This window comes from Filicampus tigris, chromosome 10 (genome assembly GCF_054856515.1).
Source record: "Filicampus tigris isolate MCC_2025a chromosome 10, RoL_Ftig_1.0, whole genome shotgun sequence".
Classification (NCBI taxonomy): Eukaryota; Metazoa; Chordata; class Actinopteri; order Syngnathiformes; family Syngnathidae; genus Filicampus; species Filicampus tigris.
In genome coordinates this window covers 21,904,157-21,923,029 of record NC_141226.1, presented here as the reverse complement: position 1 = coordinate 21,923,029, position 18,873 = coordinate 21,904,157, and the positions used below count along the sequence as shown (strand labels likewise).

The 18,873-nt window shown below is 43.0% G+C and overlaps 1 protein-coding gene across 1 annotated transcript in view; it reads left to right on the top strand.

The window, feature by feature from the left end:
• The window catches only part of LOC147141332 (receptor-type tyrosine-protein phosphatase mu), a 156,091-nt gene that overhangs the window by 126,780 nt on the left and 10,438 nt on the right, over positions 1-18,873 (top strand). The window contains 5 exon segments of the mRNA XM_086042965.1: positions 3,734-3,821; positions 4,828-4,904; positions 9,462-9,498; positions 16,024-16,121; positions 17,964-18,080. Of these exon segments, the coding sequence (XP_085899091.1) occupies positions 3,734-3,821; positions 4,828-4,904; positions 9,462-9,498; positions 16,024-16,121; positions 17,964-18,080 (417 nt within the window).

The following is an 18,873-nucleotide window of genomic DNA, read 5'->3' as shown; positions in this document are numbered from 1 at the left end:
GCAATAGGGCGAAGTAGCCTTAACAGGTGTGAGTTCACCTTAGTTCATTCTTCCACAAAAGTCATTAGCTGAAAAGGTGCCAAAACAATAAAGAGCCTATCAGAATCATGAAGGAAGCCAGTTGTTGGGGAAAAAGCGCCTAAATGATTATTATTACCAAAAACAAAATGGGGAAAAAATTCTTAACTCATTCAGTACCAGGCATTTTCAGACCCTCTTTTCTCCTAACGTTTTCAAAAAAATAATAATAAATAAATTCCTGGGATTGAATGGCTGGACTGTGAAAAGTCATGTAAATATGACTTTGGGATGGAATGACTAAAAAAGAAAAATCAAGACAAATTTCTGAATGATAATAACATTCAAAGTTAAAAAAATAGACAATTCTTTAATGTTTTTTTAAATTATGTTTTAATTATCCAATGACAAAGAAAAATGTGAAAGAAAAATTATTTTTAAAAATGAAATGGTTGTCTATAACCAAAAGAATCAAAAAAATAACAACAACTGTTCGACTCGGATCTATTATACAATGTGGGCCAAAACGATGTTAAACGTTAGCTATTTAAAAATCCTTGTGCGACATGCGGCGATGCTTTGTCAGTGTTGCGTACGCCTCTCTTCATCTGTGTTCTGTGCGCCGCCTTCTTTTTCCCAGCTGCACTTTTAGGATAAATTGTTAATGCTTCTCCTGTCTCTGCGTGTTTACACTGTCTTTTGTTGTCTGTGTTTTTTTTTTCGCTGTTAGCGATGGTTGTGCACTTTTGTATCAAATGCTGCCTTCTTCCCATTTCCCCCTCCGGTATTGTTACCTTGCCTTCCAATTTTTCCCCAAAAACAACATCAAACTAGCCTTTAAACCACAGCACCGAGGCCCATGTAAAACTTTAGCTGATGTTTTAAAAGCCAACAAACGTGCAGCTCCTTGGTAGAGATGATCATTTCTTGTGGTTCGGTTTCTTGAGAAGCATCGCGTAGTGCGCTCAATAAGAAAATGGGGACTTCTTCCAATAGACAGCTCTCTGGTTTTCATAAGCAAAATCTGAAACTGGAGATGGAGATTTTTTTTTTCCTAAAAAAAAAAAAAAAGAAAAAGAATTACTTTTAAAGTCTAATGTCAATTAGATTAGATTCGAATTAATTCATAATTATTGTAATTAAAAACAAATTAGAAGAAAATTCTTAATAATAATTTCCAAAAATTAAAATAAATGCTCTATTATTATGATTTGTCATAGTTCACAGACGCTTCTAACAAAAAACAAAAATATTCTGAAATACTAATACGGTAGCCTAATAGCATAGTTCTCTATTGTTACTGTTTTCAGGGAACAAACAAAAACACAACGAATTAAGTTTACCATGACCTGGATATTGAGAAATCTAGAAAAAAAACAAAATTTTTAGCTTAAACATTGATATATTTTTTTAAATTAATATTGTGAAAGTAGGTTAAAAAAAAAGACCTAATTATTTAGCCAAAAGCAACTATTGCTACCAGGCTAATAAATAACAGTAATTCAAATATATCAACAACATGAACAATCAAATAAAAAACAAAAACAAAAAAATTGGAAACATTCTTAAACATTTGTCCAATGTAATTTATTTGGGATACGCTATTTTGAACATTTATCTATTTTGGGTTTTTTCCTTTATACATTCAAAAGCACACCGATTTGAGGCAGTAATGACTTCTGTATAGTCAAATAAAACTCAATGTGCATCTATTTTCATGCTACATCACAATTAAATCATATTTATGGGAAAATACAAGCACCAAAGTACACCCAAAAAAATAAATAAATAAATAACTACATTGTTTAAATGTTGACTTCCTCCGTGTGTTTGAGGGAATTCCCTTTGGAGGCTTCAACCACACGCTTGACCACCTGTACCGCGAGGATCCTTGCGTCGCCACGGGCGTCCCTTCAGGCGCGTGTTTTGGTTTCATGATGCCGCCACCACATGTCAAAAAAAAAAAACACTTAAGACACCACTCCCCTCCCCCCTCCCCCACTACCTCCTGCGCTTGCATGTTGCGTCCCCACCATGACATCACCGTGTCCTCAGGTGAATGCCCTTTTTTCTTCTTCTTTACTGATGAAGTGAATTGGAGCGTGTGGTGCTGTTGACTTAACGTTGTACTATATCTCTCTCTGACCCATGCCCTTTCTTGTACCTTAACTTTGGATCAGATTAACGAGGTAAGACCACCGTTGTTGCTGCTGCTGTTGTTGTTGTTGTTGTTGTTGTTTTTTTTCAATCATGTCAAATAAACAGTAGATGGCAAATGTAAGCGCATCCAAAACCAAAAGGGCATTTACCCACGTCACCGTCACCCCCCTCACATGCGTTTTGATGGATGGAATGTGTGACACCCGCGTGGTGTCAAATGTGCTAGTGTCAAGCTTTTGAAAGGATCGATGGAAATGATCCTCAAACGTTGATGCTTTGCCACTTTTTGTTGCTTCATCGTGTGACATCGTTTTGGTATGAAGCAGAATGATGACTTCATCCGTGTGTAGCGTGTAATATTGGCTTCGGGGAAATCATACGTGACTAAGAAACAAATGTTATGTTTTGTACTATTTTATGTGAAATTCAATATATCGATGATTATAAATATTGTCTACTGATTCCTCCGCCCCAAATTGAGTCGCTCACAAAATTCAGCTTTTTGTCTAAAAAAAAAAATGCTGAACAATTTAGACTGCCTGTCACCCATTTTGTGACAGTTAGAGGGGAAGTCAAGTGAAAAAATGTTTTCACAATAATATGTTGTATGCCCCCCCTACTAGTCCAAACACAGAATTTTGATTAATATTGTCTTTGTAGAATATGACTTAAAGTGGAAGTCAACGCAAACATTTTTTTTTTCAAGAATATGTTCCATGCAAGCCCACTAGGTGAAACAGGGCATTCTGATAAATATTGCATTTGTGGAATATGTGTTAATCCACTCATTTTTAACCATCTCCGGGGGCGGCCATTTTGTCACTTCTGTTGACTGAAAATGACATCAGAGCTGCTCACAACGACCAATCATGGCTCCGATTCAGAAAACAGGTCAGCCGTCATTGGTCGTTGTGAGCAGTTGTGATGTCATTTTCAGTCGACAGAAGACAAAATGGCCGCCCCCAGAGATGGCTAAAAACGAGTGCATTTTGCTGCTTAATTTATATTCCACAAACGCAAAATTAATCAGAATGCCGTGTTTCAACTAGTGGGCATTCTTGAAAAAAAAATGTTTGTGTAGACTTCCGCTTTAAGCAGCCAAATCCACCCGTTTTTACCCATCTCTGGGGGCGGCCATTTTGTCACTTCTGTCGACTAAAAATGACATCACAGTGCCTATAGGGGCTCAGCTTGTGAACGTCACATGACCTAACCTTGAAAACGTGAGCTTAACTTTACCTTAAAAAGAAATATAGATATATTTAATTTCATTTCATTAACTTTAAAAGCTCTATAACTCCCCGAAAAAATATTAGCAAAATAAAATAAAAAAATACACCACCCAGAATCAAAAGTGCTTTAATATGTACTCTTTCAATTTCCAGCCAGACATTTTCCCGTTGTTTTCAACTATTTTGTTGGTTACCGTACTGCCGTGGCAGGCGGCTTCCACTGAATGACGATCTCACACGCGTGTTACCGCTTTGTCTGTTGCGTTCAAGGGCTTCCCAGTGCCGCCATGTTTCACTTCCTGCCGTTGTGTCTTTGTTTGCAGCGCTTCTTCGAGGGACAGTCGGCGCCGTGGGACTCGGCTAAGAAAGACGAGAACCGCATGAAGAACCGATACGGGAACATTATTGCATGTGCGTACTCCCGACAACTCCCCCTACCCCCGCCGGCTGATTTATTGCAACCAGCTTTGCGATGCGGGATAAGAAACAAAAGAGTTTTATTATCAGCGCAGCCGAAGCAGCTTTGACCTTTCTGCGCCGCGGTTACATATTTATCTTCCTGCATCACCAAAAACGTTGTTGAATTTAGTAGATATTCCGACGAAAAAAAAAAAAAAGTAATGGGCATTATTCATCAAGATCAGCAATTTTGGAACATGGGCTCTTATTCCAATGCTACAGACTTAGAAGCATGCAACATACTTTAAAACACACGTCGTTTAAAGGCCGTTGTTATACACATATATAAAGATATTTATTATTGGACTGTGATAAATTGAAATCAAATAGACATGAAAGGGGAAGTCAAGCCAAAAATGTGGTTGACTAGAAAATGTTCTATGCAGGCCCACGAGTCAAAACATGGCATTCTGATTAAGCGGTAAAATCCCCCCGTTTTTCTCCATCTCAGGGGGCGGCCATTTTGTCACTTGTTGTCGACTGAAAATGACATCACAGTTGCTCAAGACCAATCACGGCTCCGCTTCAGAAAACAGCTGAGCCGTGATTGGTCGTCAGCCCTGAGCAAGTGTGATGTCATTTTCAGTCGACAACAAGTGACAAAATGGCCGCCCCCGATATGACTAACAATGGGTGGATTAACTCATATCCCACATATGCAATATTTATCAGAATGGCGTTAACGTAGGATTGTGAAGACATTTTTGGAGTTGACTTTCACTTTAAAAGCAACACTGCACGACAGATCAGTCGCTTTCGGCCACATCGCTCATTGTGCAGCGGGCCGAAAAAACTTGTGCGCATGGAAGAAAACAGCTTTTGAAGAGGTGGCCACAAAGAGTGACAGTCACTCCTCCTCCTCCTCCTCCTCCTCCTCACCATGTCGTGGCCTGGTTAATGTCATTAATTCCATGCTGCTTTCTTCCTCTCTGCCTCTTTTTTTTTTTTTTTTTTCCAGATGATCACTCGCGTGTCAGGCTGCAGGCCCTGGAGGGCGAACAGAGCTCCGATTACATTAATGCAAATTACGTTGATGTAAGTACACACGCGCACGCGGGCGCGCACGCACACACCAGCCAGCGCCGCCGACGCAAAAAAGGTCACCGCGCTTCCTCTCGGGGGTGGCAGAGAGGGTGCTGGTGCCGCCGTCGCAGGGGGCCCTGAGGGAACGGGACCGGTCACACGCAGACGCACGCGCGCGCGCGCGCGCACACACTGCAGCGAGCTGCCCGTATCAGTGTGTGCTCAAATTAAGAGCAATAAAGATCAGAGGATGACAGCACTCGTATCGAGAGAGAGAGAAGAGCAAACACATGCTAGGGAAAGAGCTTGATACTAAATAGGCGAAGGAAGGAAGGACCTCCACCAAGGCTTTAACGCCAACTCGAGAATCATTGTGGTAAAGCGGCCATGACATGTTCACAATCCCCCCCACATAGTTACGCTTTCGTATTTGCAAAGTAATCGCGTGGCGCCTATCCGCAGCTATTCGCCCAAAAAGTTGGGTTTTAGTGCACTTTTTGAAAGGCCAAATACATCTCTATATAGGAATTGGTGTCAAGGAAGTACGTTGGATTGAGAGACAAGCTTTGTATGTCGGGGAGGGAGCCAAGTTTAGCCTGGGTTGTTAGTGGAAATTGCATGTACAAGCGTACTTTCTTGAATTGTCTTTGTGTAATGAAATTGCAGTCCACAGTACTGAGTAATAACACAGTAATTACATTTGCTTCCCACATAACCCGCAAACACGGAAAATCAGTGCACAAAACAGTTAGTAGTGTTAAAATGGCTTGTCGCTGGAGCTGTATGGTAAAAGCAGCCGGGAATGAGACCGCTTCTTATGCCCACTCTATGGTTAGCATCACACACTTAACAATTCTAGTGTGCGGTTGCTGTGGCGACCAATTCTCCTTGTCATGCATCATCCTTGCGCTGAGATCCAAGCTTCTTTTTCCTCCCGCACCAAACCTTCACAAATGCTCCAATTTTGCTCGGGCAAGAAAGAAGGCCGCTCTTCGGGTGGCTCTTGGTCTTGTTGCTGCTGTTGTTGTTCAGTGAAAAAGCCAAAGAAACATTTGTGTGTCCTTGATACAAAGTGAGCAACCTTTTCCAGAGGGCTGCAGCTGTTAACGTGCACAATGTTAGCAGAGGGTTGCTTTTTTTTTTTTGTACATTTTTTGGTGGAATTTCATTTTTTTTTAATATTTCTTATTTGTAGCTTTTTGTCCTGAGGGCCAGTTGAGCATTAAAAAAAAGCACAATATCGTATTTTTCTAGCTATATTTTGGGGTGGGATTTTTAATATTCTTTATGTAATATATATATATATATATATATATATATATATGTATATATATATATTAAAATTTTTCCAATTTTTTTGTTGCTTTTGGTACCCGGTATATTTTATTATGGAGCTTTTATCTCCTTCAAATATTTCATAATGTTTTTAATTAAATGTGGTTATATTTTTAATACTACACTAATGTAATTTGTAATTTTAATATTGATATTTTTGTTACCTTTTTAATGTCATTTTTTTTTTTTTTTTCTTTTTTTTTTTTTTTTTTTGTTCAACGTTCTTTCAATTTCTTTCCTTTTTTTTTCCATCTGTCCTCCTTCTAACTTGTGCAATTTGAACCACGCAATCCTCCCCTACGTCCGTGCCACCCCCTCCATGCTAAGCCGCACTCGTACTTCAGCACTCACATGAACCCCCGGCGCCTCGGAATGCCTTTTTACGCCGTTTCGAAGTCATTAAAAAGACACATGAAGCGTGTTGCAAAGCAGCCTAAACTGGCTTATATGACCTGATTCCCCGCTAACAGCGCCATGAGGAAGACGGGCCGCTAATAGCCTGGTGATGTACCTGCCCGACGCGCTCATTTGTAATCTCTTGTTACGCCCTCCCCACATCAATTCGTAATGCAAGGTGCGCCTTCAATTATTTACCTTTGGCTGCTATTGGTTTTATGGTCCATTATGCTGCACCATACAAAGCCGGGGCCCACTTAAAGTCGAGAACACGTGCATATTGAAAAGAGTGGGGGTTTTTTTTTGTTGTTGTTGTTTTTTTTACTCTTCAACTCATCAGTACGCGCCAATAAAAAGCCCGTCCGGGCAACATCCCCTGCTGCTTTTGTTATTGCGCGGAAGCCGGCAGATGATAATGATGATGGTCTTCACGAGGGCTCGGTAGTAAGCGAGTCGATGTACCCTCAAACATGCCGAGTCATTAGGCTAAGAAACAGCATCCTCGCCCGGATTGCATATTAGCATGCGTCGTGGCAAATGCAAAAGCACTCACCTCAAATCAAGCATGCTGGTCATTATTATATTTTGTTGTAATGAAAACAACGATGTTTTTCAATAAATACGCTACTTGTTAGCGTAAGCAGAGCCACCAGTCAACATTTTGCTGTCAGAAGGAGACAACGGTCTTATTTGAAGCAATATTTATAGTTGGGGTTTTATTGTCGTCTTATTTTAAGTAGCGCGACTTTTTTTAGGTTTACGCCAGTCCTATCCGAACTTTTTCGTTTTCGCGGCACTTACGATAGGCTCGTTTTAAGTACGAACGTCACGATACGATAATGTCACGATATGAACCTCGCGTTATGATCGTGATCACGATATTGTGGGGAGGTTGGCGATATATTAAACGATGCTGTATAAAAGCTCACGATATTGTAAAAAAAAAAAAAAAAAAAAAAGAGATTAAAAAAAAACAACATCACAATATTCTGTGTTTTTACATGGTAACATCATTCACAAAGAAATAGACGACCTACGATGACCGAACAGCTAATATTGAGGAACTTATTCGCCAATGCACGGACGCATTGTGAATCGGATCAGTTTGTGGAGGAACTCAAATGTGTAATGTTCCTCTTTATCTGGCGATTAGCGTGGGTCTTAAACATTTATCCATCCATTATAGGTGGCAAAAAATTGCACTAATAAACTAACCACCAGAGCGTGCTGGAACTGCACAAATGGAAAACAACTTGGGCTTTGAAACAGATTTGCTGCTATTAATATGGTGACACGACGACGATGATATATTTTAATATCGCGATATCGCGATGTTGTGACATCCCTTGCGGTGCAGTTCTAAGATTTAAAGTAGTCTTAAATTAACCAGTAAAGCTTTTACCAGCTTTGCGGTCGTCATATTTTAAGTCGTGCAATTTTTACGTCATAAATTTAACATGTGCAATTTTTGGCAATTTACGGCAGTCTTACCTGTACTTTTGCAATGTGTGGCATTTGTGGTAGTCATATTTAAACTGCCCAATTTTGGAGGGGTTCATTGAAGTCTTTTTTTTTAATTTTTTTTTTTTTTAACCTGCATAAGTTTTGTGAGATTTAAGATTTAAAAATGTAATTTGTTGTCCTATTTTAGCCAGCACTTCTTTTGTGGAGATTTACAGTAGCCTTGTGCAACGTTTACGGGATTTAAGGTGGTCTTAGTTGAGCGTTGAGCGTAACATTAGAGTATTGATGGCTTTTTTAAATTCATCTGTACAATTTTGAGAGATTATTACTAGCCTTACTTTGGCTAGCACAACTATTATTTGATTCAAGGCAGTCTTATTTTAACCACTGCAGCACTTATTGAATTCACAAGATGTCGTTTTAAACCTCGGCAGCTTGCGATGATTCGCGGTAGTCTTATTTAGTCCGATCCCTCCCGCGTTTATCTGTGGAAAAAGTCGGATGCATGTTGCAGTTACAGTCGCAGCTTTGAAGCTCCCATTAGCAGCCGTGCGCTAATTCGGTCCGAAAATCCAAAGCAAGGCCCGCGGGTGGACGCTCCTTCCCGCTGAACGTTTCAGACAGGCCGCACTGATAAGTGTCAAGAATGCGCGGCGATACTAAAAACAACATGTAAATGATCACGGCTGCGCAAAAAAAAAACCAAAAAAAAAAAAAAAAAAAAAAACCACCACGGCGCGTTTTTTTCTTCCCTTTTAGACGACATGATTTATTCCACTCTCGACCTTCTCGGTCGGCGTCCGTTTCCTCACCCGACAAGCGTCAACGCCGCCTGACAGGACGTCGCATTGAAAGCACCAACAAGAGAACGGAGTCATTAAAAATGGAGGAGAGCGAGGGAAGCATCCTTTTTGCGTTCGTCAGAGTCCAGGCTCAATTGAATTTGAGGGAGGAAGGTGATGATGACGATGACGATGATGATGATGAAGGAAGGAAGGAAGCCTTTAAGTCCTCCTGATGTTTTGTTTCCCGCCTGGCGTCCCCGGGGAGAAGACAAGGAATTGGGCAAGCGCGTCTTGAGGGGATTAGCGTAATCCCGCAGACTGGAAGCCCGTTGCGAAGACGGAATGCTGTTAGTCGTATCGCAGGGATTATCGACACTTTGGCGCCTCGCTCCAGAGGTGTGCGTGCGTGTGCGCATCACTCATTCATGATCGGCGTGTAGATGTCCGTGTCTACACGATTGCGCTTATTACCAGATAAAAGAACAGGCAGTTTTATTTCATTTTGTTTTGATGTGCCAACAGAGAATGTTTTCCTTTTCCTTTCTCTCATTTTGTTTGTTTATTTATTTATTTTATTTGTTTTTTGCAGGGTTACCACAGGCCAAATCACTACATCGCCACTCAAGGTAAGAAGATGTTTGATTCAGGCCTGACAGGTATGCTGCCTGAACGGGCCGCTTCGGGAAATTGGAAATGGGATGAGAGTGAAGATGGGTGCCGCAATATAAGTTGAAAAGAGTTGAAAATTTGCCTGGCAGATTCAGGCCCGACTTATGGGCTGCTTGAATGGTTTAAACGTCGAATCGGCAAGTCAAGGGAATCGAATCAAGATTGCTACGGGTAGCATTTCAAGCTGCAAAGGAAGAAAATAACGACAGAGGGGTTTTTTTTCTTTTTCTGGCCCGATTTGTTTTCTGCCTAAACAGGCTGCTTCGGGAATCAACACTGAAGAACATCAAGAAGTTAAGTAAACAGAGTTAGGCGCAGAAACATTTAAAAGAAAGAATATAGCATAACTGAACTGCGGGCCCTTTTGGTTAATGCCCGACTAGTCAGCGCCTTGTATAGGCTGTTCTTTAAAAAAGTCCAGAAAGTATGTTCTGGGAAGATAAAATCAACATGTCACTTTGATTCAGGCCCAACTCATTTTCTGACTAAACAGGCTGGTGTAGGAATCAAAACAGGAAGTAAAGTCACTTCATTTTAATGTAGGAACAATTTAAGCTACAGTAAAAGAAGAAATTATAAAATGGCCACCTTTAATTCATTCCCGACTAGTTTGCTGGTTAAACAAAAACACCAAGAGGACTGACGAATGAAAATTGGCATACAAGAAGTGAGTGTGGATTTGCTTTGGGAACATTAAAAAGATGAAATGAACTTGGCGGGAACTTTTCATTCAGGCCCGACTCGTTTGCTGCCTAAACGGGCTGTTTCACAAATCAACCCAAAAGTAAACGGCAAGCGAATGCTCAGTCCAGTTTCAGATAATCGTCTTAAATCAACATGACAAAGGGTACTTTTGATTCAGGCCCGACTAGTTTGTGGCCTAAACGCTTATGTGTAAACAAAAAAATCTTTACGTGTGTGTGTGTGTGTGTGTGCGCGCGCTCAGGGATGCTGCGGCATGCATCGCCACGCTCTCTCTTCCATCTGTGTGGCAGGAGCAATTAATCGGGCTGCAGGATGGATAAATAAATTTAAAAAAAAAAAAAAAAAAAAAAATTCAATGGATTATCTGACATGTGCGGGCACATTTTGTCACTGTGTTCCTCCGGCCGGCGGATTTGCAAGGCGACGAGCACTTAGCGCCACCCTGGAGGTTAACGATTGACTGATGCTCAATCGTTACCAATTTAGTGCCTCGTGTAGCCGGGGCGAGCCTTACGTGCGTGTGTGGACATTACGTACACTACTTTAGTCATAAAAAAATAAGTTTGAAAAAAAAAAAAAAAAAAAAGTGTAAGGCTTATTTTTTTTTTTGTGTTTGTTGTTGAGCGAAGAGGAGGCCTTAATGCATTCACAAGCTGCTCGGGGGGTTCTGGGAGTTGCATAATTAGCTGTTCATTAGCGCGGCGCCGCTACTCCTCAGCGTCTCAATTAAAGCCGAGCCTCTGTTTGCTCACCAGACGCGCTCGCATCACGCCGACCGTCCGGCCAAACCCGTACGTGACGAAGCCGTCTCCTCGGGATCAATTTATCGTTTTTTTTTTTTTTTCTTTTGATCGTTGAGAGGTTTGGCCGATCGCGTGAACTGTTGCGTTGGCACGGCCGGTTTTCCGCCTGCGCAAATTGAGCGCGGTTACGTATTGAGCCGAAAGAATACGAATAACGTGGCGCAAACCCGACTAGTGCGCTGCCTGAAATGGCTGTTTAAAATTCAAAGAAATATTTTCATTCAGGCCCGACTTGTTGGAACAGAGATTGAAACGGAAGGTGAGGTTTTATCAGAGGAATCTTTTTGAGTTTTTGAATCAGGGCCGTCTAGTTTTAGAAATCTGTACCGACAGTGTCAAGTTTGTCGCGGGAACATTTTCAGTTACAAGAATAAAAATAACACGGCAGAAGGTGCGTTTCATTAAGGCTCTGATAAGTTGTCTGCCTAAACTGGCAGCTGCCAAATCAAAAACCCGAAAGTAAACAGATTGGTCCGAAAGAATAAAAATAACATAACAGAGGTCATTTTTAATTGGGGTCCAGTGGGTTTCCCACCTAAAAATTAAAACGGAATTGGAAGAGAGGGAAGTTTTGCGCGGGAACATTTTGAGCTAAAAAGACAAAAGGAACACGGCAGAGGGCACTTTTCACAATTCAAGCGCGACTTATATTCCGCCTAAATGGGCTGCTGCAGTCATCAAATGGTAAAAATCAACAGAGTTAAATGTTTTAAATTAAGAAATGTTCGTTTTAAACTTTTATTTAGGTCCTTTTTTAGCATTATGTTATTAATTCCTGATGTTACAGTTATGCGACAACACTGACAATTTCTAACGATGACTAACAGTACGAATGAAACGGATAAGTATCAATATGTAACATTTTCCTTCTCGAAATCTCTGCTGGTGTTCACATTTTCAAATGATCGCTTCTACAACACTCCTGGGAAATCACAATGCCTCATTATCTGTTCAAACAGGCCCGCGGGCTACTCATGCGGTCCACGTTGGTGACCTCGGCTCTAGATTTAAACGTTAACGTTCTACTGCAGCAAGCCCCGGTTCAAATCCGGGTCATGGCACCAATTGAAAAGTTGCGCCTCATTCGGCCAAATGCGGGCGAAGGTCGGAGCCTCCCCAATGATTCCTGTCCTTAAACTCCTTTGGCCGCCTCCGCGTAGGTGGGCAACTCTGCCTCGCCCATGTGACAGTAATGTATGACTCCATGGGTCTTCACGGGGGTCAACTTGTGTGTATGCCAAGAGCGCCATAGATAAGGAAGGAGAAAAGGTGTTACCCAAATCCAACCAGGCAGCAAACGAGTCGGGCCTGAATCAAAAGCGCCACCTGTCATGTCCACCCCCCTTCCCGTTTGAGTTGGTCCGTTAACAGAAAAAAGCGGTTTGTTGATACTGTCTATTAAAACCAAAATAAAGTAAAAAAAAAAAAACAAAAAAAAAAACGACTCACCCTTCAAAGGTAACCGATGTATCGCGGCAAGAGAAAGCGGGGTTCAAATCATCGTACGTCGATGCGAGCGACGGCCCTCGCGGTTGAAAAGGAAGTCGTCTTCAAACTTTGCGGGAAAAAAGGAGGAGGAGAAAAAAAGTAAACGAAAAAAAAAAAAAACGCCGCTCTCACCTTGGCGCTCCCCGAGCGAGCGCGCGTTCAAACGCTTCCGTTTCTTCCTCTTCAATCCCAGCGAGCGCGAGCGGCCCCCCCTCGGCAAGGTTCTCCGCTGAGAAAGAGCAAAATGGGCACACGCGTCTCATTAGCGGCGCCGCTGACGCGCTCGCGTGCGATCGCCGACGAATTCACCAGAAATAAAGAAAGTCGTCCGACTTCGCCACAATGCCAAGGCCACACGCGATAATGACAACTCAAAAGGCTCGCCACTTAGCATCTCTCCGGTTTGGCAGCATCAAAGCAGACTCCTTCAGTTTAGCTTCTTGAGACTTTTTTTGCGGGTCTAGTTGCTGCGAATTCCGGTATATTTCTTGTTGGGTAGGAAAACTTTTTTTTGGGGGGGGGGGGGGGGGGGGGGTTGAATTTTTCCAAATATTCCAGAGGATGCTAGCACACATAAATCATCATCTGAAAATCTCTGGAATTGTCGCTTAGATCAAAACGGCAGACTCCACGGGTCTTCTCCCGAATGGGTTTCCCAAGCTTTTTTTGTGGGTCTTCTCACAATGGACATTGCTATTAAAATTCATGTCGCTTTGAGGGTTGAATTTTCCAAATGTGTTTTTTATGAGTTATCCTCATGAAATGTTCCTTTCAACATTCCTGCAACTTTTTGTGGATGTACTCCAGGGTTTTTGTCCAATTCCCTGCTCTCAAATTCTTGGGAAAGCACAATGTCCTTTTTTTTTTTTTTCTTTTTTTTTTTTTTGTGCCATCAAAGTCCTCAAGGAAAGATTTGACGGCATTGTCTATCGCGATGGGACACACCAAAAAGTTTCCGCAACTAGAGCCCGGAAATCAGCAGCAGGTCAGCCGTTTTGGTCAAAGTGGCAATTTTAGCTGACGCCTCGAATAATTTGTCATGCAACATGGCCACCTCATCTTTGTTGCTGCTTTAAAGCGGAAGTCAACCCAAACATAATTTTTGCAAGAGTGTGTTCTATGCGGGGCCACTAGTCGAAACACGGCATTCTGATTAATATTACGTTTTTGGAATATGAGTTTAGTAGCAAAATCCACTCGTTTTTAACCATCTCGGGGGGGGCGGCCATTTTGTCACTTCTGTCGACTGAAAATGACATCACAGTTGCTCAGGGCTCAGGTAACGACCGCTAACAACAGCTACAGAAAACATGTGAGCCGTGATTGGTCGTTACCTGAGCCCTGAGTAGTTGTGATGTCATTTTCAGTCGACAGAAGTGACAAAATGGCCGCCCCTAGAGATGGCTAAAAACAGGTGGATTAACTCTTATTCCACAAACGCAATATTTATCAGAATGCCTTTTTTCAACTAGTGGGCCCGCATTGAATATGTTCTTGAAAAAGATATGTTCGGTTGACTTCCCCTTTAAGGCACCTGTTTACATGAATTTCTAGGTCCTGCTGTTTTGGTTAGCAGCAGAGTGCAAATGGGCTTAATTCTTCAATTACAAAAATAATCGTGTAGAAACTGCGGTCCCGTAGGGATCGTTTTCTACTGGAACGCTAAAAGTGATCTTTTCGGACCTTTTTTACAACAGGCATTTCAGGCTTAGCTCTGCTGTTTTGGTGAGCAACAGAGTTCAAAAGGGCCGAGAGGCATTCGGAGTATGAGTAACGTCTCATAAGATTCAAGGAAATGATCAGTTGGGTTGATGGCGATAAAGAGCCTTAATTCTACCGGTGCCTGCGCGCATATGGAAGAATCAAGTCCTCCAAGATACAACTTGGCACCACAACCCCCGCTGAATAAAGATTTTTCTTTTTTTCCCCATAATCATAATAATGCCAAGTGCTCGTGAGCTACCTACACACCAGCTGTCCCGCTTCGCCCTCGCCCAAACTCGTCTTTCCTCCTCCCTCCCACGGGGGACGGCAAGTGTGGGAGGCGGTCGGTTTGTCCGAAATTCTTCTTTTGTTATTTAAAATGAATACAAGAAAACGAGCGCAGGGTGTTTGTTTTACAATTGTGGATTGAGAAAAAAAAAAAAAAAAAAAGAAGAAAGCTCACCTCACGGTTTAAAAAAAAAATGTTCAATTTGGTTTTCCAAAGTACACTGAAAAAAAACACACACACACACAAAAGCAACAGTTTGGAGCGTTACAATCAAGTACAAAAAATTACAAATAAAAACAAAGAGGTGGGACACACAAACAGACGACTCAACTCAACGGCGATGACGACTTAAAATGGCTTCCGAGCGCTTCAACGGGCGCAAAAGGATAATCTCACGTTCCTCGTGTCAGGAGCGAGGCAGCCTTGTAGAAAACGCGGCATGACGTAACATTTTTGCTGCATGCTTTGAATGCCAGAGCTTAAGAAAAAAACGTTTTCGTCCATTCAAAGCATGCAGCAAAAATGTCGCTCCTGCTACTCGTTTGTGCAAGGCCGCCATCGCTAACCATCGGCATCCATGTTGCACGATTGCGTGTATTTACATTTTGCCTCACAATTTTGTTTTGTTTTCCGACCCGGTTCTCATCACGCGTAATTATGTGCACGGCGTGTACGAGTAAAAACGACGACTTGGTTTCAATAATCAACTTGGAGTTTGCTCGTCTGCATCATTTAATGAAATTCTCCAGGTAATTGCTGTTGATTCGGGGCCTTGTGTCGGCTTGATTTGCATATCCTAATTAATTTGTAATCATTTCAAACTCGCTCGCTTGATTAAACTAATATTCCTCATTGTAATTAACCTGAATATTTCTAAAGTGCGAACTCTTTAATTGACAATTGATGTCGTGAAACTGTCTTGCCTGTGAGGAACGAAATGCTACCTAGTCGGGCTGCACTTGAAGATTATTTGAATAATTTTTTTGATTATTTTGTCGATTCATTAATGAATTGGATTAAAAACATAAATCATTTCCGTCTCTTTATTGAAAAACAGGACTTTATTTCAAATTGAGAGTGTAGAAAACACACAAACATAAATTAACTAAGATTTCAGTTCCTGGTTTGGTCTGCAAACGTCAGAAAATTGATCATTGGTTTCCAAAGTAAAAGCAAAAGTTTGCACAAAAAACAAAAACAAAGATAATCAGTCAGTTTTCATGGAGGACTACAGAAATTGAGAAGCTGAAAAGCATCTGTAATTAAACTGGGTCTCTCAATGAGTCATCGATTATCAAAGTAGTTATCGATTCATTTGAGAATCGATTAGTTGGTCTTAGTTGGTCTTCTTCAACCATTATTAAAGGTATTTGAAAAAATTGCTTTGAACGGCAGTTACTGCCATCTCCCGGATAAATATGAAATATGAAAATTGCAGCCCCCCCGAAAAAAAAGGTTCGGTCAGTTTCCTTCAGTTTGTTCTGCATCTGCAGGCCCCATGCAAGAGACGGTGTTGGACTTCTGGCGGATGGTGTGGCAGGAGAACACGGCGGCCATCGTCATGGTGACCAACCTGGTGGAAGTAGGCCGGGTGAGTAGCATGCATGCTACACTTCCAACCCTGGCCACGTGACCCCCCCCCCGGGCTCCTCGTGTGGTTGTGATTGGACAAAAAAAAAAAAAAAATCAAGCCCAGAGTTCTCATTGAGTGATGAGAACAGTTGATATTCGTCGAATATTGCACCACATGTTATTATCACCCGCGGCCTTAACGCGTTGCACTCGGCCCGCCGAGCAGCGTTGAAGAGCGGCACCAAGCGGCTCATTTAAAGCGCCCCGGTGGCCGAAAGGTGCCGAGAACCAAGCGCGCCTTTTCACATTCTGCTGATTTTGCGGCGCGGCAGAGCTGCTCAATGATTCACCGCGCCCGCCCCTCCCGCCGCTCTCCTGGCACCTCATTAGGCCGCTTCGGCGCCCGCCGAGCCCCGCCCCTCACCTTCTGCACACCTGCTTAGCGGCGGCGGGCGGCGTCCCCCCCCCCCCCCCCCCGCGGGCGCTCCCACGAGCGTCCGCTATATGATCCCTGGCCAATGGCGGCTGCCGCCGCACACTCAAGCTCGCTCGTAAAGTCGCCCGAGCGCGGCGCGGCGGCCCATCTGCTCGCCGCTCGGCCTGATGAATTTGGGGAAATCCCGCCGCACGCGCTCGACGGCACGAGGAGGCGGGCCCTGGCGCACCTTGATGTATGAGATAGTCAGATTTTCATTTGGAAGAGGCGAGCAAATTCACTTCCATTCCCGCAGTTTTTACCCCATAGGAAATAATCGGTTAGCCGCCGCCTGGCACAATAGAAATAAGCACATTTACCCGGGGGGGGGGGGGGGGGGGTGATAAATAAATACAGTCACTTTAAACACTCAAGCGCGATCGTTCCTTGTTGTCAGGTTATCGAAAATAACAGCCACCTTGCACAATAGAAATAAACATGACGAATGGAAATCCAGTCACCTGGAAATGTCAAAGTAAACACACACACGCACACTCTAAATTACTGTCACGTGATCTGTCGAGCCACAAAGGAAGAAAAAAAAAACAACAACAAAAAAAAACAACCACCAACTTCAACACAAAATCAGAATGACTGGAAATAATCCAGTCCGGGTAAAAGTCCACCACCTAATGAGGCCAATTGTGACCGGGCGGAGCGGGTCATTGCGACATCCGAATGGCTGGAAGCGGCCGTCGACGCGGGAGTAGTCAAGGGTGTGCGCCCGCGTGCGTGCGTGTGTGTGTGTGTGTGTGTGTGTGTGTGCGTGCTCTCCAATTCTCATTTCACTGCTAACCAGTTCACGGGCTCCTCAGAGGAGCAGTGAACGCGCTTCTTCGTCATCTCTCCATCTCCCTCACTAGCAACAGTTTAATTGAAGAAGAGGAGGAGGAGGAGGAGGAGGAGGAGGAGGAGGGGGGAGGGCGGGTAATTCCGCACTCTTATTATGGCTAATACCAGTAATATTTCCACTGGAGTGTTTTAGATTCCTGTAGGGAAATCTGTTCTTAACAGCCCAGGGTTTATTATTTCACATCATTATTGGACCGCCACCTCCCCTCCCCGTCATGCTTTTTTTTTTTTTCACGTTCTCTCTCCCCGGCCGCTTAAGTTCTGTTCCATTTAACTCATTTTCACGTGGCCGAAGCGCCGTCGGATGAAAAGTAATAACGTGCGAATGGAGAGCACCCGGCCGACCCCCCCCCCCCCCCACCCCCGTCACTGATGGAGTTTTACAAGGGGCCGCCCGGCTCATTGTGACGTGCCCGAAGAGCCGAGACATCAGGCGGCGGCGTGTCGTGCCAATTATCCTTTTTACAACTGGTGCACTGTGCGGCTTTACTGCGCTCATCAGATGCGATTTATGGCCCCTTTTGTCTTTTTTAGGTGAAGTGTTGTAAATACTGGCCGGATGACACGGAGATCTACAGAGACGTCAAGGTGACGCTCATCGAGACCGAACTCCTCTCCGAGTACGTCATCCGCACCTTCGCCGTGGAGAAGGTACGGCTAAACGTATGCCGGCGATGATTCGCGCTAGCCGCCACCTTGTCGTCGACAGAACGGCAAGAAATAATCCACAGTCAGAAAAGAGAAAAGAGTCGGTCGGCCTTGACCTTTGTCGGCTGCTGTTGAGCATTTGGACCGATAATTCCGGACTCACCGAATATTGCGTTCGACGACGATATAAGGCAAGGCAGCCGAATTTATGTAGCGCATTTCGTATACAAGGTAGCTCAAGGTGCTTTCCGTAAAAGTATATGTAAAACAAGGCATTCTCTGTTTACACTTATGTCCAATTTTGGGGGGAAAAAAAATATTTGCGATGTGTGTAACGCGGGAACACCATTCACGTAAAAATAAGAAAATTGGAAAAAAAATGGAGATAAATGTTTTTCACATGAGAGCCACAATATACGTACTCTGTTTGAGAGTGAGGTTTGAAATTGTCCTACTTCCACCAGGTCGGCATTTCTCCCCCTCATAATCCTAATCTTTATCGTCAACTCAAAAGCTGTGCTGAAGTCAAATGCAAAATGATGCAAGGTTGCCATCTACAAGGATTTGTGCTTCATGACAGTGTTTTCCAAACTTGAAATGGACAGAAAAGCGGGACAAGGCCTTCTTCCATGCCAACCCAATGAAAAATGTACTTGACAAATATATACGTCACTGGCAGTCTGGGGTTGAATTCAGGTGACGAATGCAAATGTCCTTGGCAGTAAATAGATTCATGATCACCGCCAGTGTGGACAATAGAAACAAGCAGAACAATTAAAAGTAATCTACAGAGTAA